At 39.8% G+C, this 25,569-nt stretch overlaps 1 protein-coding gene across 2 annotated transcripts in view; it reads right to left on the reverse strand.

Annotated features, from left to right (window-relative positions):
- PTPRN2 (protein tyrosine phosphatase receptor type N2) overlaps window positions 1-25,569 on the reverse strand; it is a 942,968-nt gene that overhangs the window by 463,073 nt on the left and 454,326 nt on the right. For both annotated transcript variants that reach the window (XM_065582768.1, XM_008162983.3), the window contains one exon: window positions 12,001-12,080. In XM_065582768.1, coding sequence (XP_065438840.1) covers window positions 12,001-12,080 — 80 coding nt within the window. The remainder of the gene's footprint in view (window positions 1-12,000; window positions 12,081-25,569) is intronic.

Raw genomic sequence — 25,569 nt, forward strand, 5'->3', positions numbered from 1 at the left:
ACAGGAAGCAAGAGAACAAACATTTCTACCACATTCAGTTCATCTGCCCCTACACATTATCATCATCAAGCCTGGAAATTGCATTTTCATGCTATTATTTTTCTTCAAGAAAAGAGGCTGATGGTCTGATTCTAAGATGTCAGTGTACGTGATGTTTTTGTTTTGTCTTGTACTCTAAATAACAGGGCCATTTTTCATGAGGCTATGCAGTAGCAATGTTGCCACTAAAGGTTTTTATTATTTGGTGGATATGGAGACTGTTTTTTATGAAGACAAGATTACAAATCACACATTTTTTATATTGTAAAGACAGGGTCTTTGGTTATCCCTAGGTAAAGAAGATTTTTTCCTTGTAACAGCTAAAGTAATTTATCCTTATGCGCCACATAGTGCTTAGTATTTGTTTTTATGTACAGTCTAAAATTATTAGTTTTGTTTTTCATGTTCCAACCTCTGAAGCTCTATAATCAATCTGCCCAGTGAGTGGAAAAACTGTACTTTGCTTTGCTTTCCTAACAAAAATCAGCATACAATGCTATCACCTCTGAGTTTAGTTGTTTTTTGTTTTTGTTGTTTAATTCCTACTTTATTTATAGAGCTCCAAAAGACAGGTTGATCAGTAGGTAAGGCACACTAATTTGAGACTATCACCCCCTTTTTTACATACAAGTTTCATTCTTAAATGCCTTTTTCTTATTATATTTCTTATTCTGTCTCCTTTTAATCTCTCTTTCCACATTACCTTGTTTAAGCGTACACAATACTTAATGGACATTGTGCCATTTGGGTCAGATCTCTAATGTACTGCATAATAAATGTAAAGAAATCTATGAAGGCAACATTCAAGTTATAGAATTAAAATAAAAGGTGTCAGGAAATGCAAATATTAATGGCCCAACATCAAGGTTAACTCAGCCATGCTGCACATGTGTAGTACTTTGTGTTCCTGTTTTTCTGGGAAAATAAATTGTTTATTAGATGCCTCTTTATGTTATAAGATATATACCATGAAACACAGTAGAAGCAGCTTGGCAGAGTTAACATGATGTGCCATATTAAGTTTCTGGAAAACTATAGCTTAGTTTGCAAAATCTTTGGGATAGGGACTGTCTTTTTGTTCTGTGTTCATACTAGGGTGACCAAATAGCAAGTGTGAAAAATTGGGACGGGGGTGGGGGATAATAGGCGCCTATATAAGAAAAAGACCTGAATATCAGGACTGTCCCTATAAAATCAGGACATCTGGTCAACCTAGTTCATACTGTACCTAGCACGAAGGATCCCTGATCCTTGAGTGGGGCCAGAAGCAGTACCACAATACGAAGAGAAATATGTTTCAATCACTGTGATGGGGTGTTCATCTCACACGAGTTCTGGAAGAGTTAGAAGATAAAGTGGGCCAATTAACTGCCCAAACTGCACCTGGAGGAGGAGCCAGAGAGCAGAGAATTGATTGGAACAGGCTCATCTGGGCAGAAAGAGGCGGGACCTATAAGCCAGGAAGTTGGCAACAGAAGAGGCGGGAAGGAAGCAGTCTTCAGACACTCCATGTGAGAAGGGAGGTGTGTCTAGTACTAGAGGCAAGTAGCCTACAGTCACTCCCTGGGAGGAGGGAGTGGGGCGTGCCAAGCCCAGAAAAGTGGGAGAGCCAGGGAGGTAGGCAAGGCTCAGGGGAAAAGCAGCAAAGTATGGGGTAAGTCAAACCTTGGCTGTTGATGACAGGGCCCTGAGCTGGGGCCCTGAGTAGAGGGCAGGCCCAGATCCCCCTACCAGCCACTGACAAAGTGGCACCAGCGGGGTGGAGAGCAGAAGACTGTCTGAGGACTTTGAAACCCCAGAAGTGGGGAACTTGTCTTGTGACCCAGCTGGAAGACTGAATCATGAAGAGGAAGATGCATTTTGTGGAGTGAGAGGGGTCTTCAGAGCGATACAACAACGGGAGAGACACTGCAAGGAGAAGACGTGACAGCTGGCCGCAGCAAATCCCCAGGACTGCCAGGAGGAGGGGCCATTAGCAGTGAGTGAACCCCATAACAATCATAGAAGATCAGGGTTGGAAGGGACCTCAGGAGATCATCTAGTCCAACCCCCTGCTCAAAGCAGGACCAAATTCCCAAACAGATTTTTACCCCAGTTCCCTAAATGGCCCCCTCAAGGATTGAACTCACAACCCTGGGTTTAGCAGGCCAACACTCAAACCGCTGAACTATCCTTCCCCCCCGGAGGATTGTAACATCCATTTACAGTCACACACATGAAAACTGGTTAAGCAACAACCAGGCTCCAGAAGCCCTCTTCCCTACCAATTGCCTGGTGAAGTTAAACAGGGAGAATTTGTAATGTGATGCCACATGGGACGTCTGAACAAGGCCAAATTAGGCTTTGCTAAAAAAAATTAACAGATGTCTCCTGAGCATCCTCAAAAGTAATTATTACAATCCTTTAGAGCTTCAGAATGAAACCAAATTTTTAAAAAAGTTTTGGACATTTCCAGCAGTTGACATCAGTGAAGCTATACCAATTTACACCAGCTGAGGATCAGCCTTTTACATTTCAAATGTCAGTTTTTGCATCAGTGCAAGAAAAAAATGTGGCATTAATTCTTTTAACATGTGAAATGTGTATTCCCCCCCCCCATCTTCACAAGGTCAAAAATGGCTTGAGGGATTTTGATCAAACTTGTCAGAAAAAATCACCTTTGCACTTAGAACAAGCCTGGACAATTTTATCTCACGTTATCACTTAGATTGAAGCCTGCAAAGAACAGCATTAACTTTACTGGGACTAGTCATAGTGTATAAAATTAAGCCCATGCATGAGTCTTTGCAGGATCAAGGCCTTTGTGAATGTTCCTCACTAAAAGGAAAACTCTTTGTATCTAAGAATAGTGCTTGATCCTGTGAGGAGGTGCTGAGTGCCCCAACCCCTGCACCCCCAAAGTACACAGATGATGGTCCATAAGTTTGTGAGTTTTGGTTTCTCTTCAAACATTAGAGCAAATAATACGCAATAAATAGGGGAAGTGAGTTTTTAAAAATTAGAATTTACCAGGTATGACTGTCATAACTGCTTTGGCCTGTTCTACTAAATGATTATTGATTATTTAAATAATTAAGAGCAATTTTTAAATATTAATGACGATAGTAGGAAATCTTTCTGTGCCACTTACTTGAGAACAAATGAAGTCCTTAAAACAATTATACTTTGGTTATAAATTCTTCCGTTCTAAACTGATTTAAGGTTAGGAACATCTCATAGCTTTCCAGTCCTATAGACCAATGGCTCTCAACCAAGGATATGTGCATTCCTGGGAGTACTTAGAGATCTTGCAGGGGAGTACATCAATTCATCTAGATATTTGCCTAGTTTTACAACAGGCTACATAAAAAGCACTAGCAAAGTCTGTACAAACTAAAATTTCATACAGACTTGTTTATACTGTTCTATAGGCTATATATGGAAATGTAAGCACAATATTTATATTCTAATTGATTTTATAATTATCTGGTAAAAATGAGAATGTAAGCAATTTTTAGTAATAGTGCGCTGTGACACTTTTGCATTTTTGTCTGATTTTTGTCAGCAAGTAGTTTTTAAGTGAGGTGAAACTTGGGGGTACACACAAGAAATCAGACTCCTGAAAGGGGTACAATCAGGGCCGGCTCCAGGCACCAGCGCAGCAAGCAGGTGCTTGGGGCAGCCAAGGGAAGGGCGGCATGTCCGGCTCTTCAGTGGCGGGTCACTTGGTCCTTCTCGGAGGGAAGGACCTGCTGCCGAAGTGCTGCTGAAAAAGAAAGTGGTGAGGTGGACCTGCCGCCGAAGTGCCGCTGATCACGATTGTGGCTTCTTTTTTTTCTCTGCCGCTTGGGGCGGCAAAAACCCTGGAGCCGGCCCTGGGTACAACAGTCCGGAAAGGTTGAGAACTACTGCTACAGATATTATAGCACTCAATACTGTTATACACCTGATCATGGCAACTGGTTTCCAAGTTTCCGACAAGGTAGCAATCAATTCACTACAAAGTTGAATTTCAAATAACCAAGAGAACAGGCATACTCTTTGTCATGTTCTCCCACAACACGCAATCTCCATCTGATCACATGAGCTACAAGAACCAAAAGAGAGGAGTTTCACCTAAAAAACAGAAATACTGCCAAAAAATTATTAGTCTTCAAACTTGTGGAGGCAAGAGAAGGAAAGAACACCTGCACAGATGGGTGTAGACAGCTGCCAAGATCATTCAAAAAACAGAGGGAGAAATCAAGAAGACAAGTAGGACTGGCTAGAGCCCATTTCAAAAGATGAAAGATTTCATGGAGAATAATCTTCCTCATAGCCTGCTTCTCATAATATATGACTTGTATCTCCTCCAGAGACACTCGCCACAAAAATAGGAGAAATATATTACCATTACCCAAAGAATTCAACAAGCAATATTAGCAACATTTTCACAGCTTCAGAAATGGAAGCAATGGATTGGATAGTTAATTCTTGGATTACAATGAGTTCAAAGAAATGTATCATGAGAAGAACCTTTAATAGATTAACAAAAAATGGTCTCTAAAAAATGTATCAGACACAGGCCAGATAGTATTTAGTCAAGAGCTGATATGATCTGTGGGGTAAAGGCAGAATGCTCTGGATGCATCAGAATAAGTGAGATTTCAGTAAACCATTAGCCTCTTCTCATTCAAATTCCTCCTTGAGATTATGCTGCAGCATAGAAGAAGTGAGTCGATAATAGCCATTAGCATTTTAAAATATACTTTTAATTGAGCAATCCCTATAAGCACAGATCTAAACTGAATAACCACATAATCATCCCTTGTTCTCCTACTCTTTCACCCTCAACTCAACATGTCACATGTAAGATGGTAAGATCTCCTGAGCAGGAAATGAATCTCTCTTATTTTTTCTGTAAGCACCTGGGACACTTTTCATAAAAATAATAAACAACAGTAGAATTAATGCAATAATCATACTGCTGATGACAATGAAGACAAGCACAAAACATACAGAAAACCTATAAGCTAGGATGCAGTTTGATCTACTGAAGAGTTTAGAGGACTGGGAAGTCAGGCAGCCCTTGCTTTCCCACTGACTAATTCACTCCCTCATCTTTGGAAAGTCATTTTCTCTCTCTGCCTCAGTTTGCCAATCTGTAAATTAGGGACTTAATACTTACCCATTTTACAGCACTTAAAGAGCTATGGATGAAAAGTATTATGAATATTTACATTATGCAGCAATATGTATTTATTTACATTATACAGTAATATGGAAAGAAACCTTTTTAGCCCATAAAGATGACTACATTTCATAGGTAGAATGAGTGCTGAAGAATACTGAAGCACATAAAAAATCATCTCCAATTCTTTAGAGTCTGAGAAGAGTTGCTAAAATTAAGTCAGGATGATTAAACATTTCAATTATACTCAATGTGAATAGAGACCTTTGTTGCAAATTTTTAAAAAACATTTCATCCAAACATTATAGCTATATTATAGATGAACCAGTAACTCCATAATTAAGATGTTATTGAAAAATGCATTTCAAGTGGAGACTTATTCCCTAGAATTTATTTAAAAATCCCAAAATGTTATCTCCCCAGCCTGTCACCTGATTAAAAGGATCCAGATTGAATTTCTGTTGAAGTTTTAAGTGATTTTGTTGAATTTGTTAAACATTAGAAGCATTATACCAAGAGTGTCATAAATATCTGCCTAAAGTTGGTCTCCAATGCAGATATTTCCAAAGTGGTTTAGGGGATTTGAATGTCTAGTCATTTTAATGGGGATTGGGTGTCTAAATCTCAAGTGGCTTTGCAAAGCCCTGCCTTAAGTTCTTATCTAGGCAACTAAAGCAATGGATTGGTTTTTAAAACAGACTGAGGACCCAGCAGCTCTCATTACACTTCAATGTGAACTTCTAGGTGCTTAGAACTTTTGGAAATCAGGGCACTGATTTAGAGCCTATGTATGGATTTAAGAGCCTAACTTTAGATTCCTATGTTTACGTTAAATTACCTGGCCCAGATTCTCTCATCCTGTTCTGGTCACTTTGCAGCAGTCTGGTTGAGCAAAGCATCAGAATCCAGCAGTAGCAGGCCAGCTGCGAACTCACCAGCACAAGGAAGATATCAGCTAGCATAAAGGGGAATAAGTGGCCCCTACACAACCTGCCGCCTTGAACTGTGGTGCAGGTGGGATTGTCGGAGCACTCTACAACTATGCCAATTATGAACAGGCATAAATAGGCGCATCCTGTAAACTGCTTTAATTTACGCCAATGGACGGGGGTTGGCACAAATGCCCCATGAGAATCAGGGAAACAAACTTACCCTGTAATGCTGCCCCCCCCCCCCCATCCTCTATTCTAAGCATATTTAGTGCAGAAGAGAATCTGAACTACCTGTCTTTTGAAATTTTCACTGGAGTTGTAAAACATTGTGGGGAAGGGCCTTTTCCATGTTTATATATCCAAATAGTGTCTGTGGTTTAGCAAATATGATATGATTTAATTTTTACACAATAAAGTATTTGTAAACATATTTGTGAATAAAATGATGCTCCATAACCCAAGGATTTAAAAATGATATGTTTCTAGTCCTCATGGTGATGAAATTGTGGACCAAGTGTAAACAAATGCAATGTCAACTCTGCCGGAGTCAGCAAACAGCCTAAAACAATGTGAACTGCCTTATTTATCTGAATGTGATTAATTCTAAAACCTTTAATTCTAAAAACGATCTGTTTTGAATGTCAACATTGTTCACTGTTTTACAACCGATAATTTTAGAACAAACATTCAGCTACCATGGCAAAAGGATCTGATGCAATGTTTGCTGTCAAGTGCATTTGATGATAAACTGAATGTTGCCAAAGTTTTGATGTCTAGAGCTTTAGATACTAAAAGTTTTCACATCACTTGTAGATTCCAAAATCTAAGACATGAGTTAAATTTACAGTGTATTAACCTGCATTTTTTAAAACATAATCAATATTACAATCATTTCAATTTCTGCTGTGATATTTTAGCCAAATTATTTTTGTACAGTTTATAACAGGAATATAATTGATTTATTGATTATTTTTTTTATGGAGAATAAGTTCTGCATGTATTTTTGCAGAATAGGTAAGTAATGGGAAACAATTCTTGGTCAAGAGCCTTACAGCTCACTTTGTTAAGTGATTATGCACTTCACAAAGCACAGCTATAAGGAACACTCCCAAACTTGGAAGGGCCTGCACCTCCTTGACCTGGGGCGGGTGGGGAGGGAGAGGACGGAGAGGGAGAATCATCAGAAAGGGAGTTGTAAATTTCAAATAATAATAAGAGAATCATTAAATAAGTTAGAAGCATTTTATGAAGAATTTATTTTTTCCACATTTGCACTGGTTTTATAGCATTTCTTTAGGTCACTGTATTTTAATATTGGGAAAACACAGAACTTCAAACTTGTTATATTCATATATCTTAATAATGTCTCCAGTACAGAATAAGTGAGAGAGTGAACTTTTACACAGACAGGAATAGTTTGCATATTGGATTTCACAATAGCTACACAAGTACCACAGTGCCCATAATATACAAGCTCTCCTCCATACCGTAGTAGCAGGTATGTGTATCCACACACACACACACACACACAGAGTTTTCACATAAGCTAGCCAAATACCCAAATATCTAGCCTATGTACTACCATCTAGTTTAACATCAGTTTCCCCTTACCGTAATGCTTGGACTATTTACGCTCAGCAGCATTCTCCTTTACTGTCCCCTCACCACCATGCCATGTTTAAACATACACAGATGATTTCACGGTGCTATCTCTTTACAGTAATACCCAGATATAAATGTGTGCCAGTTTCAGATCAGCTCTCTTGTTACTGTAATGCTGGGACTACATGTATACAGCTATTTTCACATCAGCCCTTCCATTACCATAATGTTGAGTGTCCCGCACCATTATATTAGCACTATATATGCACAGCTGGTTTTACAGCAGCCTCACACACTACAGCTCTATGCATTAAAACTTTAGAAATCACTTCTTCTCTCATACATAGTGGGTCTGATTCTCTACTGCCTTTCACCTTGCATAATCAAAGTGAGACCAGAGGGTGTATAAAACCGTATAGACTAACAGAAGACTTCTGTTAGTCTTAAAGGTGCCACAGGACCCTCTGTTGCTTTTTACAGATTCAGACTAACACGGCTACCCCTCTGATACTTAAAACCGTATAAAATCAAAATGATGGCATTTTACATCTGTTTTGCACTCACTTCACCCAAGTATAAGACAGTGGAAGATCAGCCCCAGTATTTCAATCATAACACTCACGTAAGTATGAATAAGAAATCAAAAAATGTGTTTTTCTAAAAATAAAAGAAATGCATTAATGTGGATTTAAGGTTCTCTGGAAACCATTTGGTTTAGTATATTTTTTAAAAAATAATATATTATGACAATTGCGATTTCACATATTCTTGAAAAATATGGCTTATTGAGTATAGAAATGCAATAGGATATGACTTCAGGTTGCTATGTTATTTTTTTTAATTGAGTACACGTATTGAAATGCAGCACATGAAAGATGGTGTATTCAAATCCATTCAGTTAAAGATTTCCTATATTTTTAATGCTTTGCTTTTATTGATGGTGTCCAGTAACCTTAACTCCATGGAAAAATAAACAGATACACTTCATGCTTTTATACCATTTGCACTCCTCCCAATACCTTAATGTGCACTGATACCGTATGTTCAAAAGCAAGACAATACATTAGCCAGGATGTCTGAGACAAATATTTGCATAATACCATAGGAAGATGCTCTTGTAATAATGAAATGCTGCACTCAACATGCTTCAGGATCATATAAAATGAATATTTTAGTATTTGATGGGATCCAGTAGGATATATATATAAGGAAACATATGGTACTAATATGCATCTGTATGGTCTTCATTCAGCAGTACAACAATGAATTTACTATACTAATGCAATCTTAGGAGGTCTATTCTCCTGTTGATGTTAACGTTAATGGGAGTTACAAGCTGGTATGAAGAGAATAAACCCGTAGGTGACACAGTTGTAAACGTTCAATATAATTTGCAGAGAGCTAGAATATACAGGAACATGATTCCCAAATGTAATTTCTATATAAAGATCAAATAAGTAACTTCTTTTTACACTTACAATACTTGTGGACTACAGTGTTGTTTCATATAGAGAGAAATATTATCCTATTTATAATTATTTTCCATTAGATTTCTTCTAACCTTAAAACTGAAAAGAGGAAATAAAAGATACACGAATCTGTCTAATTTTAAGGACTATTGTGTCATATACAGTTACCAAGCCATTTACTTATAGAATTATCTTGCATCATCAAAAATGTTGAGGTGCAACTGCATTGCATCATTGTACTTGACACATCTAACATCCACATGACTGGAATATGAAAGCTACACAAACTTAAGCTTCTTCCACATTATGAATGTCAGATACATGATACTGACAAAATATTAAATAGAACTCCATTGTTGTAGTTTAATGGAATACAAAGTTATTAGGCAGAGATAACAAACTGTATGAAAGCTTCTATAGAAAACAACTGAATATTTAAATTATTCTGTTTCCATAAAAAGCATCAGAGGGTCCTGTGGCAGTCTTGCATCTGAAGAAGTGAGGTTCTTACCCACGAAAGCTTATGCTCCCAATACTTCTGTTAGTCTTAAAGGTGCCACAGGACCCTCTGTTGCTTTTTACAGATTCAGACTAACACGGCTACCCCTCTGATACTCTGTTTCCATAATTAGTCTTATTAATCTTATGAGCAAGACTGGCCCTATACCACAGCCACCGGTGAGAGGTTTGGCAACTAGAGAGGCTAGAGATGCTTGTCATTATGTCAAGGATGCCAGGGGGTTTTGGCAACTGCAGGAAGTGGATCAAGACATTCATGGCTACTCGGAATGTGGGGTTACCTAGAAAGGTTTCATCCACAAGAAGGAGACACAGAGAGCACTATCTTTCAAGGGCATGGATCAAGTATGCCCCCAGCAGCTGGGAGCTGCAGGGCCCCACTATGGCTCAGAGCTCTGGGGCTGGCAGCTGTGAGCTCTGAGGTCCCCACTGGCTAACAGCTCCAGCCCCGTGGTCCCAGGGCCGAAGCAGAAAATGTCACGGAGGTCTCTGAAAGTCATGGATTCTGTGACTTCTGTGACATAGTATATGGATATCATTACAGTATGAGTACAGGGACGGTGCAAGGAAGTTTCGCGCCCTAGGCGAAACTTCCACCTTGTCGCCACTCCCCGACCCAGCTAACCTCACCCCCCCCCCAGCAGCTAACCACGCCCACCTGCCCCCTCCCTCCCTCCCCCCGCAGCAGCTACCTCCCCTCTGCAGCTAACCCCGCCCGAGGAGCCAGCCCCAGCTCACCTCTGCTCCGCCTCCTCCGCTGAGCATGCCGGCACTGCTCTAATTCTCCTCCCCTCTCAGGCTTGTGGTGCCGATTGGAGGAGAATTAGAGCGGGGGCTGTGTGCTCAGCGGAGGAGGCAGAGTGGAGGTGTTCTGGGGCAGGGAGCGGTTCCCCTGTGCGCCACCCCCGTTACTGCGGGCGGCCCTCCCCACGCCCCCTGCCCCAGCTCACCTCCACTCCACCTCCTCACCTGAGCGGGCTTTTAGGCGCCTTCAACCACTAGGTGCCCTAGGCGGCCGCCTAGTTCGCCTATATGAGTACCTCAATTCATAAATCCTTTCTTCTTCCAAGGATGTGATGGTGTGTGAAATTATTCTGTTGATTGGACCCATTCATTTTCTGTATACAGGGTCTGGTTTTAAAATTCCCAGGCTGACGTAAAGTTACTTAATTGTAAACATCCCGAACTAACGTATTTAGCTATAAAGTTGAAACAATGAAGCGTCTACCCTGGAAGTATGTATGCTCTGGTTTTGTTTTGTAAATTAAGTGTTTTGAAGGCATTCCTCTAAGAGATTTTTAAGCAGTTTTAAGTTTTAATAAAAATTAAACGGTATAAAACTCTTTTATTTAAGCCTAAATTGCCAATATTAGCAAAATACTGGGACCTTCAGGCTCTTGAGTAAGAACCTTATTAAATGTCCATTTAGCCTTTCCATTGATTTCAGCAGGCCCTGGATCAGGCCTGAAAAGCAGACATATAAACAGCAAGGACTGAATCAGTAACCAGTACATCTCAAGTCTAAGGGCCAAATTCCTCCCTGGCGTAACAGCACAGAAATCACACAGAATTAGACCAAGGATGATTCTCCCTGTGTTTATCCAAACTGACGTCCTTTGTTCCCATTTTAAAGCAATATTGCTAATTATTTATCCTTAGGTATTACAAACTATCTGAACTATCTCAGGTAATTTGGAAGCAAATGAACCAGTTATTTTGCAGAAATGATTTCTTGTAGTCACATCAAGTGGTATCCAAGCTGACAGTAAGCAAACTGCAGTGGCTTTTATAGAAGCAGTTTAGCTTTAGATATAGAATGTTTGTGTCCTAAGTGTTCATGGGGATTGTCAAAGTAACTCATAAATAAAAGCATATTTGTACCTTCTTTTAGATCCAGAAATAAAAAATGACTTGTAATAATGCTCCTGTTATCCCCTACAACCAAATTCTTTGTATGTCACAGGTGTCAATTTTTCATTTTCAAAATCTACCGGTAGTCTCTATTTTTCTCTCTCAGACGTAATTCTGAGGCCTTTTTCACCATGCTAGGCCACGACTGCATCCCTCTGTTTAATCCAGTTCCTCTGCAAACAATGAAGTCTCAGGCAGTTTTAATTGACTCAGAGATGTTACACTTCAATTTCCCATATGTGCCACTAACCCCTCAACTGTCTCCTTCATTAAATGTCAATCTTCCTGTGAGAATGCTCCTTCCTTTTGTTGTTGTTGGTGGTGCTGTTTTCTAAACTGAATGGTGGATGGGCACGGTTCAGGGGTGGGGGATTCTTACCTGCTGCTTTGGCAACATCTGCAGTTGTAATATTTTGGACATTTGAGTGCATTTTGAAGGTCACAGCTGATCCCCGTATGCTACAAAAAGATTTAAAAAATATGAGATTTGTAACAAAGAAATACAACATAACACTTCTTATCAAAAACAAGACTTTAAAAAAAAGATGAATTTAAGCAACACTATTAAGGCATCATTTAGTTCTTTTCCTTTTAGTTCATTAAACACATTTGCAACATCCATGTAAACCTTTATATGTGTTTTGTTTTAATGTATCATATGTCTGAAATAACTTTACAGATATTAATTAAGCCTCATGACACCCACTGTAAAGGTACTGTGCTTGTTACAGAGATGGGCAAACTGACGCACAGAAAACAAGTGATTTGCCCAAACACCACACAGAACATCAATGGCACCCAGAATCCAGGATTAAATCAGATGTCCTTTCTGATTCTGCCAGCCTTAGCTAAAAGTAGCTTATGTCACGAGTAACCCCATTAAAACCAATGGATATCTGGAAAACCTGCCTTATAGTGAGAGACAAAAGAAGCTCAACAAAGAGAAGGTGAAGAGATGATTTGATCTGGGTCTACTACTACCTTCATAAGGAAAAGATTTCTGATTGTAGAGGGCTCTTTAATCTACCAAAGGTGTAGTGACGTCCAAGTGCTAAAAGCTGAAGCTAGACAAATTCAGACTAGAAAGATGGTGCAATTTTTTAAACAATGTGAGTACGTGCCCACTTTTCTAGGGATCTGTTAGATTCTCCATCACTTGACATCTTTAAGTCAAGACTGGCTAGCTCTAAAAACATCTGCTCTAGCTCAACTACAGTTATGACCCTGCTGCAGTAACCATTTGGTGAAACTCTATGGCCTATGTTACGTAGGAGGTCAGACTAACTGACCACCATGGCCCTTTCTAGTCTTAAAAGTCTATGAATCTTTGAGCAGTTTACAGAGCACAGTACTAATCAGCATGATAACGAATGATAAAATCATAAGCATAGTGTTTGCCAAAACAAATGCCTCAGTGTATTTTTTTAAAGAAAAGTAAATCAACATCAATAGTTCCATACTCAGAAGTACCCCAATAATACCAAATGGCTGTGCATGTATGATGAAGGGGATAAAATTAGAATGAAAACAGATTTAAATTGCAGGCTTTGTAGATTATTATAAAGAGTGAATACAAATCAGATTGTATATATTTTTAATAAATTTTCAAATACACTGACAATTCCCTTTTTAAAAACTCACCAGGTAATAGAATGCTTTAGAAGTAATCGTATGCTGTTTTAGTACAGCTCAGTGCAAGGCTGAATAGCTATGAAACTTGGCACCATGATAAACGTTAACCCATACAGTACATGATATTTGATCTACTTGGTTGTGACAGAATATACCCCGGTGTTCACACCCAACACACTAGTGTAATAATGTTTGTACAAAGTCTGCTGTGTGAGATATCATTTAAAAACTCATAATTTGTTGATCAGTAATATCATAGCAAAATGCATGTAGCAGCGTTATATGTGAAGTTATAAACATAAACTGAAATCATGACTAAAAGTATGTTTCCTAGGTAAGTCTGGGGAATGCCCAAACCAGTTCCTTGGAGTCAAAGGATAAGCTGAAGCCTCAGCCAGATGTAAGCAAGGCTGATGGACCATTAACTGCTAAGTGGCCATTCTTTGTCAGGAAAGGGGGAAGGGACAAAAAATCTATATCTTAGCAAAGAAACAGCATGGAATTTCCTTCCACACAGACTGCCTGTCACCTTGCTCCCAGCTGGAAATCCTTCTCACAGGATGAGGGGTGGGGACAGGACTATAAGAAGGGACAAACACCCCGCTGTCTCTCTCCCTGCCCATCACATTTATTGCACCTGAAGAGACAAAGGAAGCAGCCATTGGACTCTGGTGGACGGGTCCTGACCTAAAAAGTTTGTTCAGTAAGATTGCTGAAAGCATGTGGTAAGAACTTTGCTTAGAACCTAATGTAGTTTGTTAAGTTAAGCACCGGTAAGCATTTTATATTTATTTTTCTTGTAACCATTTCTAACTTTCATGCCTCATTACTTGTACTCACTTAAAATCTCTCTTTTTGTAGTTAATAAACTTGTTTTATTGTTTTATCTAATCCAGTGTGTGGAAGTTGAAGTGTCTGGGCAACTCCATTTGGGGTAACAAGTTGTGTGCAGATTATTCCCTTAAAAGAATAATGGACTTAATATGTTTGCACTGTCTAGGAGAGGACTGGGCAGTACAGGACATATTGGGGGGAAATCTGAGACTGGGAGTGTATCAGGGTCACCCTGTGGTAATCTTTAAGGCTAGTAAGAGCCAATGTGTGGCTGGTTGGCTGCAGCACACACAGACATAGCTGGGAGTGACATACATGCTGCAGGCTGTTTGTGAGCAGTCCATATTGGACAGTCCACATTGTCTATCATTGCATTATCTGAGCCCTCTCGCTAAAGAAACCAAGGAAGCCTATAAAAACCCCGTCAAAAAGCTAGTTGTTCTATTACACTTTTGCAAATATACATACAATATTATAAATAGTTTTCAAAGCTACTGTAGAAAACCAGAAGCTGGAAGCCAGGGTTTAGGCTAGGAAATTTCAGTTCCTGGCAGTTAGCAAACTATTACATAGCGATTAAATAAGCTAGTTATTAGAATTACCCCTCTGCTCTAATAATTCTGACCCTGGACTAGCTGTGGGCACAATGAACACTAGCTGCCATCTCCTTTACTCACATCACATCCAGTGTGCACATTCTATTCTGAGCCAATGAAGATTGACAGCAATCAATCAATTTTTCTTCAAGTACTTTTCAGAAAAAACAAAAAGGTCTATTGCTAAAATGACAACTCAGATGCCCAGTCACCAATATCAAAGTTTATTTTAATAAATGATGAGTGTCTATATGTTTTGTCAGCAGCATTTAAATAGTATTTTCTATATTATAATACTTAACACGTGTATGCACTTGCATTTCATCTGAGGTTCTTAAAGTGCGTTGCAAACATTCAGGTCACTGGCAGATTCTGGCCATGAAGCTGAGGTAGTTAGCCACAGGAGACTCACCCACTGTAGGGGCACCCTTAGTAGTAATGGGTATGCTCCTAAGCTGTCTCCCACCATCTGCTGCTCTAAGGCACATGGCTGGAGCTGATGATTCTGCCAGTTACTAAAGACAGCCCTTCTTTGTGGCAGATTACATCACACTATCATTCAGTGAGCTGTGCAGATGAAACTGATCATAACTATAAAACAATGTGGGACCAACCTACGATAAAGCCAGTCCAGGATCAGGGAAGCATAAAAGCCAGTTGTGCATCCCCTCCCCAAGCTTCACTAGCCATTCCACAATTGTAGCCAAGGATCTGGACATCCGGATCACACTCAGAGGAGATATTAACCCCCACAGATGAGTCAAAAAGAGCCTCAGTACCTTGCCAGGGTCACAGAGTGAGTTACTGGCACAGTTGGGACTAGTAAGGTAAAAGTGTGGTCAGGGAGTTTGGCAGCATTGGTGTACTTCTGATTAAGATTTCTTTCTATCATCTTGAGCTATTCAGAGCCTAAAATGGACTCCTACAACCTAAACATCTGGAACCAGCCTGGTAGGTAATCCAGTAACAGTGCAATGTACTGCCATGAATTGAACAAAAGCTTGCAGCCCAAGGTCCTAATCCAGAATGTTTTGGGAATTTCATAGAGGCAGGATGCTCATGACCTTGGGTGGGAAGGAGCATGTCATGTTACTCTCTAGTGACTCCATCTGTCTAACTCAAGAACATGACACAATCTAGGGTAGGAAAGAGACAGTAATCTTTCCTCTGCTGAAAGCACTGTCACTGCCCCGAAGGGCTTCTGAAAAAGTGCAGGGAATGAAGATGAAAAACAGTTGGGGTTGGAAAATTCTCTGGGGACTGAGAAGATATTGGTGAACTCCTCTTCCCACAATGGGAAGAGGAAATCAAAGGTTTTCAAGATCCTCAGTAATATGTGGGATACTATGTTGTTATTCTACAGTATTTAATTCTTGAATGTACTGTAAAAAGATTTACTGGAGGATAAAAACCTACAACTTTTTTAGGCATATTTACTGTACATGGATAACACAGAGATTCTTTTCAGTCCCCCTCAGAAATTGTTGGCCATTGGCATTAATTTTAGTTAACAAAAACCCTGAGCTCATTGGACAAAATTGCATTTACTGCTAGGTGTATTGTGAATGGTCTTACAGCTTCAGGAGCTCATAAAATAAAGACTTTTCTCATGGGGGTTTTCTGGCAAAAAGCACTCAATAAACAAACATTTCAATAAGAATGCTTGTCCTCCTGGGAATCCTGCATTGTTCATTATATGTAGGAGGAGTGTGTTACACCAAAATATAATAATATTTGACTGATAAATATTTTTAAGGGAGCTTTAATGGGAGTTGCAGTCTTTGAAAAGGGTGGAAGGTGCACCAAATGCACCTACGACACAGTGAAAAAGAACCTGAAATTAGTTAGCAGGGATCAAGATGGATTAATTGCTTGTTCTTGATGCTGCCAAGTACACTGAAGCCTAGCTAATATTAATGACAATTGTCTTTACATCACTCTAAATACTGAAGCTCATTGAAGTGAACACTATTGTTTATGACCTGATGGATTGCAAACAAACTGTTCCCACAAATCACTGATGATTCTGCCAGTTAGTAAAGGAATCCCTCCTTTTGTGGCAGATTACATCACACTAGCATTCACACTGAGCTGTGCAGATGAAACAGATCATAAATATAAAGCACAATATCCAGCTTGAAAGATCAGAACAAGCAACATGGTATTTCTTCAGCTAAAAGAGAAATTAAAAATGTCAGGAGGCAGCACATTTCATCTAAAAATACAACACTGCACCTAAGATTTTTTTAATACCTGTTTGAACTGGATTCTGCTCTCATTTACATCAATGCAAATCTGGAGTAATCTCCCTTGACTTAAATATGAGAGCAGAAGTTGGCTCTTAAAATGCATTCCGTCTAAATTACTGTAATCACACATAACACTTCTGACAATACTTTTGCTAAAATGTTTTTCAGCAAAGGTAGGCAAATCTGGCTTCTAGAGTAATAAGCACGAAATGCTCCCTGTGCAAAATGTAATGTCTGTTTCAGTGATCTGCTAAATATATTACTTGAAATGTACAGACTAATTACCCCCTCTGTTGGCTGTCAAAACTTCTGCTTTTTTGTTTTTTTAATTTCAGTAATGTTTCCTTCAGCCATATTAGTTTTTTTTAACAAAGACATTCAAAGCCTATTGCAAATTGTCACCCTTGTGTGCTATTGTTTTCTATTCTGTTTACTATAGATGAAGTAATTACAGTGTTTGCACTGAAATGACTTGAAGGTTGATTGCTGATTTAATGCTACTCACACATACCCCTCCCCACCAGGTTTATATTATCCATCTGAAGGTTAGAAGGTGCATCTTTCAACATGCAAAGGAAGTAAACGATATGTCTTGTGTTAATATATAATTATAAGTATTTCCTTCCATTCATTGTTTTACAGACCAGCAACATTTTTGTTGCATTTTGCCTGTCAACAAATGAACTGCCTGAAAAAACAGAGCTGCAGTATGATCAATATGGCAATGTCCATATCACTTTCAAGCCTTAGGTTACAATTATATTTATGAATGACAGGACTTAAATCTGTATAAATTATGTATCGAGCTTTGCATGCCTGTTCTTCTCCCTCATGTGTATACTCCTTAGTACCACAGTATCATATAGGTTTGCTGTGAAATACAGTTACAGTCTATCATACCCCCTAGTGGAAAAGGATTTGAGAAACAAGTGCCAACATGGTTATGTTTATTCTTAGTGACAAGACATGGAGCTGATGCCAGACAGAAATGAATTTGAAGCTGGACCACATTTTTAAAGAACGGTGAAACATTTTCTTTGAGACTGGGGGATGTTAGGGGGAACAGTGGATAATTACCACATTAAATATTCTCTTATCAACCCTGTTTCATAATACAAACAATTTATTGTGGTATTAATACAACTCACATTTGAAATTCGAAACAGTACAGCCCTATGTGTTCATTTAAAAGATCTTTAATCTTTTGGGGTTAAGAAAAACAATTAGTAACACTCCAGAGAACAGTGCAAACTAAATTTTATAGCAGTGAAGGTAATTGTTTTAGGGAACGTTTGGCAGGCTTGAACTAATTGCTTGCAATGTTTATACATTTCTGTGTCTGTTGTGTTTAGAAATTTCAAGCTTAGATCCATCTTCAATACTGCATGGAAATCTCCTTTTCTCCATGGCATCATAAATGAGCTGAAAAATTAAGACTCATGCACTTCCACAAACACATAACATATAAAATGCATCAATATTTAAACACACACACTGATATTATACATACAGAGAGAGAGAGCAAATATCTAATGGTGGCATTTTCATGATATGGAACGTCTGCATAACACTTGATTGACAGAGCAAAACAAAGCCAGAGGTGGGTTGTGTTTGCTCATCCCTAAACAATATAGATCCAGATTCACTGGTACACTCTGGCTGGTTTTGCACGTTCCTTTTTAATCAAACCAGCTGCAATCCCATTTTAAATGGTCAGTTAAACGCTTTGAATGGAATGGTGCAAAGGACTCAGGTTGTATTAGTGAACCTGATCCAAAATGTATATTGCATGGATCAATGTCTCCAATGCTATATTTATATCATATGAACTGGTATTTCAGTAAAAGAAATTCAGGCAAACAATTCAATAAGTAAGCAACCCTGTTCAGACACAAATCCTACAACAGACCCTTCCCTCAGGCTATTTATTAATCTCCCTCAAGAAAATGAGTCAGATTGCCTGCATGAGAATCCATTCCGTGCTGGAGCTCAACACAAATGGAGGTTATTTACTGTAACTGGAGGTTCTTCGAGATATGTGGTCCCGCACATGTACACATGCGCGCAATGTGTCTAAGTACAGAATTTCCTCAAAGCAGCAACCATTGGCCCACATTTGCAGTAGCTCCTCACCTTCCCAGCCCATGGTATAAGAGGCAGTGTGGGTTGACCTCTTCGGTTCTTACTTCAACCTCTTCTTACTTCAAATCCAACAGGATCTGAAGCAGATGGGATAGAGGGCAGATAGTGCAATAAAGATATTCCACGCATTTCAAAGAATCTCCAGTGACAGTAAGTAACCTTCATTTCTTCTTCAAGTGAAAGTCCCTATATGTATTCCACATGTGGATAGTTGGCAAGCAATGTTCAGAATGGAAGTGGGTGCAAGGAAGCTGGTAGCAAAGATACTTCCAATACTGCCAGTCCCCCCATTGCATCTGCAGCTAAGGCATGAACTAGGCATCGAGTGTCAGAAACATGTGGATTGAACTTCAAGTGGCTGCTCTGCAGATGTCCTGTTGTGGAACATCTGGTAGGGATGCCATGGAGGCAGCCTGTGCTTCTATAGAGTGAGCTGTGACATGACTGGAGAAAGGATTTTGCTATCTTGTAGCACTCTACGTTTGTTTATGAGAAGGTCATGCGAGACAGTATCAAAAGTCTTACTGAAGTCAAAATATACTACATCTCCCACTTCCCCCATCTGCAAGGCTTGTTATCCTGTCAAAGAAAGCTATTGGTTTGACATGATTTGTCCTTGACATATCCATGCTGATTGTTATTTACCACTTTATTATCTTCTAGGTGTTTGCAAATTGATTCCTTTATTATTTGCTCCATTATCTTTCCAAGTACTGAAGTTAAGCTGACTGCTCTGTAATTCCCCGGTGTTGTCCTTATTCCCCTTTTTATAGATTGGCACTATATTTGCCTTTTTTCAGTCATCCAGCAGAGAAGGCAAAGAAAGAGTGACCACTTCATCCAGGGATGATGAAGAAGGAGCTGTCAGTACCTGTGGATCCGGTTCCAGCTCTTCCTCCTCATATACTGACGAACTGGCTGGTGAAAGGAAGAGGAACAGTACGACTTTTCAGAGGGCCCAGATGCCTGCCATAAGGATCCCATGGACTCCAATAAGATAAGAATGAGGGGTCAATCGGTTGCGAGTGACCCCAAGGAAATCAGTACCAGCAGTCCCTGGGGTGAATGAGGGTTGTACCTGGCAGAATGGCAAGCATAGCTCCTCAACTGTCCATCAGGGCTTAACTGATTCCACTGAGACACCGGTGTGGCCATATCCTCTGATTCCTCCGAGTCAGAGAACTGCTCCATTGGTAGCAGTGGTGCCATCAGTACTGGGGAAGTCATGCCAGATGGTTGGAAGTGAGACAGTTCCTGGGCCAGTGATGTAGACTCCTCTGGAGGGAGTAAGGACATTCTTCAGAAGTGGAGACTGTGAATAAGGGAGGAATATATCTTCCGGTGTTATACAAGTCTCAAAATACCCTGGTGCCCGAGGGGTTCCATAGTTAACTCTGACATATCCAGTGCATCTGCAGTGACTGGATGGTCTTTAGATGGATGAGGCTGTATCCACAATTGGTCCGGACCAGTACTTATAGATGGAACCAGCAAACATCTATCTTTGCATTTTGGTACTGAGGTAACTGACAGAACCAGCAGATCTGCCTACTGGTATTAACCAGCCAAGAAAGTCAGTGGTTGGATTATGCCATACTACAAGATTCTACACCCATGAAAGCCAACTACTTTCCTCTAAGTCCCCATTCCAGATAACTATAAAGTTCATTTTCAGCAAAGCATCAACACATATGCTCATCACATTGATTTAATGTGATTTAAGCATATGCTTAACTGTTTTGCTGAATAGGGAGACTCAACACTAAGAATATGATGAAGGGCTTTCCTGAATCAGGGCCAAAGCCAATATCTTGGCATATATGACATAGAAGCTCAGGACAGGGGGAAACAATCATATTGGTTGTCACTGTATTTTGACCTTCAGCAAGATTATTTCAAAGGCACGTTCTAACTAGAGAGCTTTGCTTACAAGTAGCCAAAACTCCAAGCTGCATAATAATTCTGAGAACAGGGGAAACATTTAAAGGATGGGATCTCAAGATGCCCAATACATTTCCAAAATCCTCCTCCTCCATTGCTTTTTATTAGATTGTAAACATTGTGGAGGAGGAACAGTCTTTCACTATCCAGAACAATTGATATTATTTATTTGTATTGTGATAGCATCTAGCAGCCCCAGTCATGGGCCGGGACCCCATTATGCTAAGTGCTGTACAAACACAGACCAAAAAGCCCATGTTCAAAAGAACTTTCAATATACAACATACTGATCAGAACCTCTGGGGACTACTGTAATACAAATAACAAATTTTAATAGAATAAGTATCTTAATCCTTTCCGTGTTCTGTGTTAAAATTTACTGTTAACCTGAGCAGGATATTATAGCTGATGAAGAGAGATTTTTCCTTTATTTCAGCCATTCTGTGCTTGTTGAGAAATGAGTTCTCATGTATCTATTCATGAATGAGGATCAGGTACAGACTGAACCATATTTCATATCCAAATGTCTCTAAAAGTTGAGGGGTGAGGGGGTGGGAATTCAGAAACAAAACTTTGATCTGGGTTGATTTTTGTGGCATGGAGCAATTTGTGCTATCTACCTGCATGGTCCCATTTAATGGAATAATGTTAGTAGGTTCCTGCAGCTGCAGGTAAATCAGATAATTATTTGGTCATCTTGTGCTGTCCTCGTAGCCTCTATCATTATGGACGTGCAACCACTGAAGTGACATTACTGCACCAATCTCACTGATTATGGCTGCCACAGTATTGTCAATAGCAACATCTGAGGAGTGAAATCACATAAAATGGTTGATCTGTCCAAACAGACACTTTTCTTCCAAGGCCACCTACATGCAGTAAAGCTCTGATTCAAACTCATTTTACTGATGTTTGTTTCCAATGTGAAAAATATATTTGAAAATTAAGATTTGAGAGATTTTTCAATTCAATTGGTCCCAAGTGAAGATTTTTACTAAACCTTATAATTGCAATTATTTAATGAATGCTCAGCTCAGTTTTAATAACTTTTATTCTTCACAAAATGAAATCTTTCAGATAATCACTCAAGGTCTACAAATAATTTCAGAGTTTTTAAATAATTTTTCTATTAATCAGCAACAAGCGTAAAACTTTCATCATGCCAACTCTGTGAAATTTGTCAACTTTGCCTGCTGTGAAAACTAGGTATCTAATTATGGTTGGTAGAAGCACAAAATACCCAAGTGCTATAATTTACTTCCAGAATGCTGAACTGTAGAGTTTGGACACTGAGAAGCTGCAAATACATTTGAAACACTGGTTTACTGTACAAAGGTTTTGTTTTATTTTCCTCCAGAGTGGTAATTAAGTTAAGTCATTATGATAGGAAGAACTGATGTTACATTTGTATTTTCATTTGTATTTTTACACATTTTAGTAGCCCCGCTGGCATACCAGTAAGCAGGGGACTTGTATTTTTAGCCCATAAAGACTTAATCAGAGACATTGTTCACTGACTTTGGGCCTGATTCTCCACTGCATTGTACGTGGTGCAGTCATTTATGTTTGTTGATAGAAAATGATGACAGGTGTAAAATTTACCAAATCAGAGTGGTAGTCGGTAAAGCATAGTTTAGTGGCCAGAAAGTAATGCTTAAGAACTAGAGGCAGTGAGGCTGGAAAGCATGGTTCACCGTATGAAAAGTATTAGACTACACCCACCTGAAGTGACCCATGGGCTGCACGTGGTTGTGGTTCCTTTGTGAGGGAAGTATGGAAGTTCCAGTGGGAAGGCTGCATATCTACAGTCCCTTTAAAAAGCTAAATGTTGAGTACATCCAAGCCTCTGTTAAATAAGTCCAAGTCCCGAGGCAGCACACTAACTGGCTTTCTGCAGCCTAAACCTAAACCAGCCACAAAAATCCAGGACAGCTTGCTTCTTCCGAGCCCATAGTGATTGCCCACTTAGAAGTCTGGAAACTTCTCCTCTGGCAGCGGAAAAATAGTTCTAGACAACCCAATTGGCTGTTTCATTCCTGTGCCTCTTCCTCCAAACTGTGAGTGAGAAACAGTCTCCCTGAACCAGTCCTCTCACTTCTGAAGGCATATTGTTTACTGGAGCTGTCATCCACTCCTGGTGAAGCATTTCCTGCTCCCCAAAGCCTGCATGAATCCTTGGGTTTATAAACCCCATCACAGGCAGGTTGGAGCAATATTGAAGCAAACAACCCTGGATTTGCAGCACAAGCTGGCTAGGGTGATGAAATGTACAAGAGATGTACAGCTGCTCATCTGGGCCAGCCGCTCTATACAGAGTCACAAAACTAATTCACCCATTGATTGAAAAACTGGGACACAAACATTCATTTTTTAAATATGTCAGGCCTCTCAAAATAAATGATTCCTAGAAAACTGAGAGGTAAGTTTGGTCATTCTACATCATAAGCCTTTTCCAACTTTAACTTCTACTATTCTATTAGTAAAGTGTGCTCAGTAGGCTAGACCAGAGAAGTAGGATTGGGAACCAAGACTCTTTGGTTCTATCCACAGATCTGCCAGTGACTTGTATACGTTTGGGAAACTCGTTTAAACTTCTCTGAGCTTCAATGTACCCATCTGTAAAATGGGAACAATTACATCCCAATGGTGTGTGAAAGGCTATATAAATGAAATGAGTATGATTCATCTTCACAAACTCACTTATAACTACAACTAAATGAAATTTTTCAGACAAAACTTTTTTTGTTGCTGAAAAATTCCAGATTTGGTGAATTGTGTTGGTCAAAAAATCAGAATGTTTCATTTTAATATTTTCAAAACAATGTTTCAATTTTTTTATTAAAACCAACTTTTTGTTTTGAATTTTATCTAAATTTTATTTAAAGAAAAGGTTAAAAAAACTCTCAAAAACTAAACAAAATGTTTCATTTGACCAAATCAATTTTTATTTTATTTTACTTTTTTGGTTCATGAATTTTTCTTTTTTTAAGTTTCATTTCCACTCAACCTGAAACAAGATCTTTTATTTAAAAAAATTGGTTTGGTCAGCAAACCAAAAAATCTGTTTCACACAGCTCTAGTTATTAACCTTAACTTCACCAAATCCATATGGTGATCCTCTCATTACAGAGAATGGGACAGAGAAGAAAGGAGGTGAGAAAAAAATCTGAAGTTAAAAAAAGAAAGGCGTGAGGATAAATCAGAAAAAGCTTACACTTAGTATCACTTAAGGCAGTGGTTCTCAAAGCCAGTCTGCCACTTGTTCGGGGAAAGCCCCTGGCAGGCCGGGCCGGTTTGTTTATCTGCCGCATCCACAGGTTCAGCCGATCGTGGCTCCCACTGGCTGCGGTTCGCCACTCCAGGCCAATGGGGGCTGCAGGAAGGGGAACCTGCATGTCCCTGGGCCCGCGCCGCTTCCTGTAGCCCCCATTGGCCTGGAGCGGCAAACCGAAGCCAGTGGGAGCCGCGATCGGCCGAACCTGTGGACGTGGCAGGTAAACAAACCAGCCCGGCCCACCAGGGGCTTTCCCTGAACAAACGGCAGCCCTAGTTTGAGAACTACTGACTTAAGGAGTATCCAAGAATTTGGTAGTTACAGATATATAAGGTATTGGCCCAATATGTGCCCTTAATTGCAGAGGTGCAACCCTCTCATTTAAGGGAAACAAATTCGTATATGGCAGAACAGAACTTTCCTTTCTTTAACTTGCAGGTACTCTACAAGGAAGAATCTGCAATGGGAGGAAAATGGCGTGTCGTCAACACCACTGCTAGCTCTTCCTCCACCTGCACTTGCAGGGCCCCTTGCCACACAGGCATCCTGACCCTGGAGGCTTCCACCCAGGAGAAAAAGGAGAACAGCATCTTCACACACTGACCCCCCAGTCTTGTGAGGAGGGCTTTAAACTAGATATAAGGGGGATAAGATGACAAACACCCACAGATAAACATAAAAAAGGGTGACATCAGGAGACCCTACATGTTGGGGGGGGGAGACATGAAAAATTACAATAGGGTCATAAGAACAGTCATATTGGGATGAGGGGAAAGCAGTGGATGTGTTATTCCTTGACTTTAGCAAAGCTTTTGATACGGTCTCCCACAGTATTTTTGCCGCCAAGTTAAAGAAGTATGGGCTGAATGAATGGACTGTAAGGTGGATAGAAAGCTGTCTAGATCGTCGGGCTCAACAGGTAGTGATCAATGGCTCCATGTCTAGTTGGCAGCCGGTTTCAAGCGGAGTGTCCCAAGGCTCGGTCCTGGGGCCGGTTTTGTTTAATATCTTTATTAATGATCTGGAGGATGGTGTGGACTGCACTCTCAGCAAGTTTGCAGATGACACTAAACTAGGAGGCGTGGTAGATACACTAGAGGGTAGGGATTGGATACAGAGGGACCTAAACAAATTAGAGGATTGGGCCAAAAAAAACCTGATGAGGTTCAACAAGGACAAGTGCAGAGTCCTGCACTTAGGACGGAAGAATCCCATGCACTGCTACAGACTAGGGACCTAATGGCTAGGTAGCAGTTCTGCAGAAAAGGACCTAGGGGTCA

The sequence above is a fragment of the Chrysemys picta genome, chromosome 2 (genome assembly GCF_011386835.1).
Source record: "Chrysemys picta bellii isolate R12L10 chromosome 2, ASM1138683v2, whole genome shotgun sequence".
NCBI classification, from domain to species: Eukaryota; Metazoa; Chordata; order Testudines; family Emydidae; genus Chrysemys; species Chrysemys picta.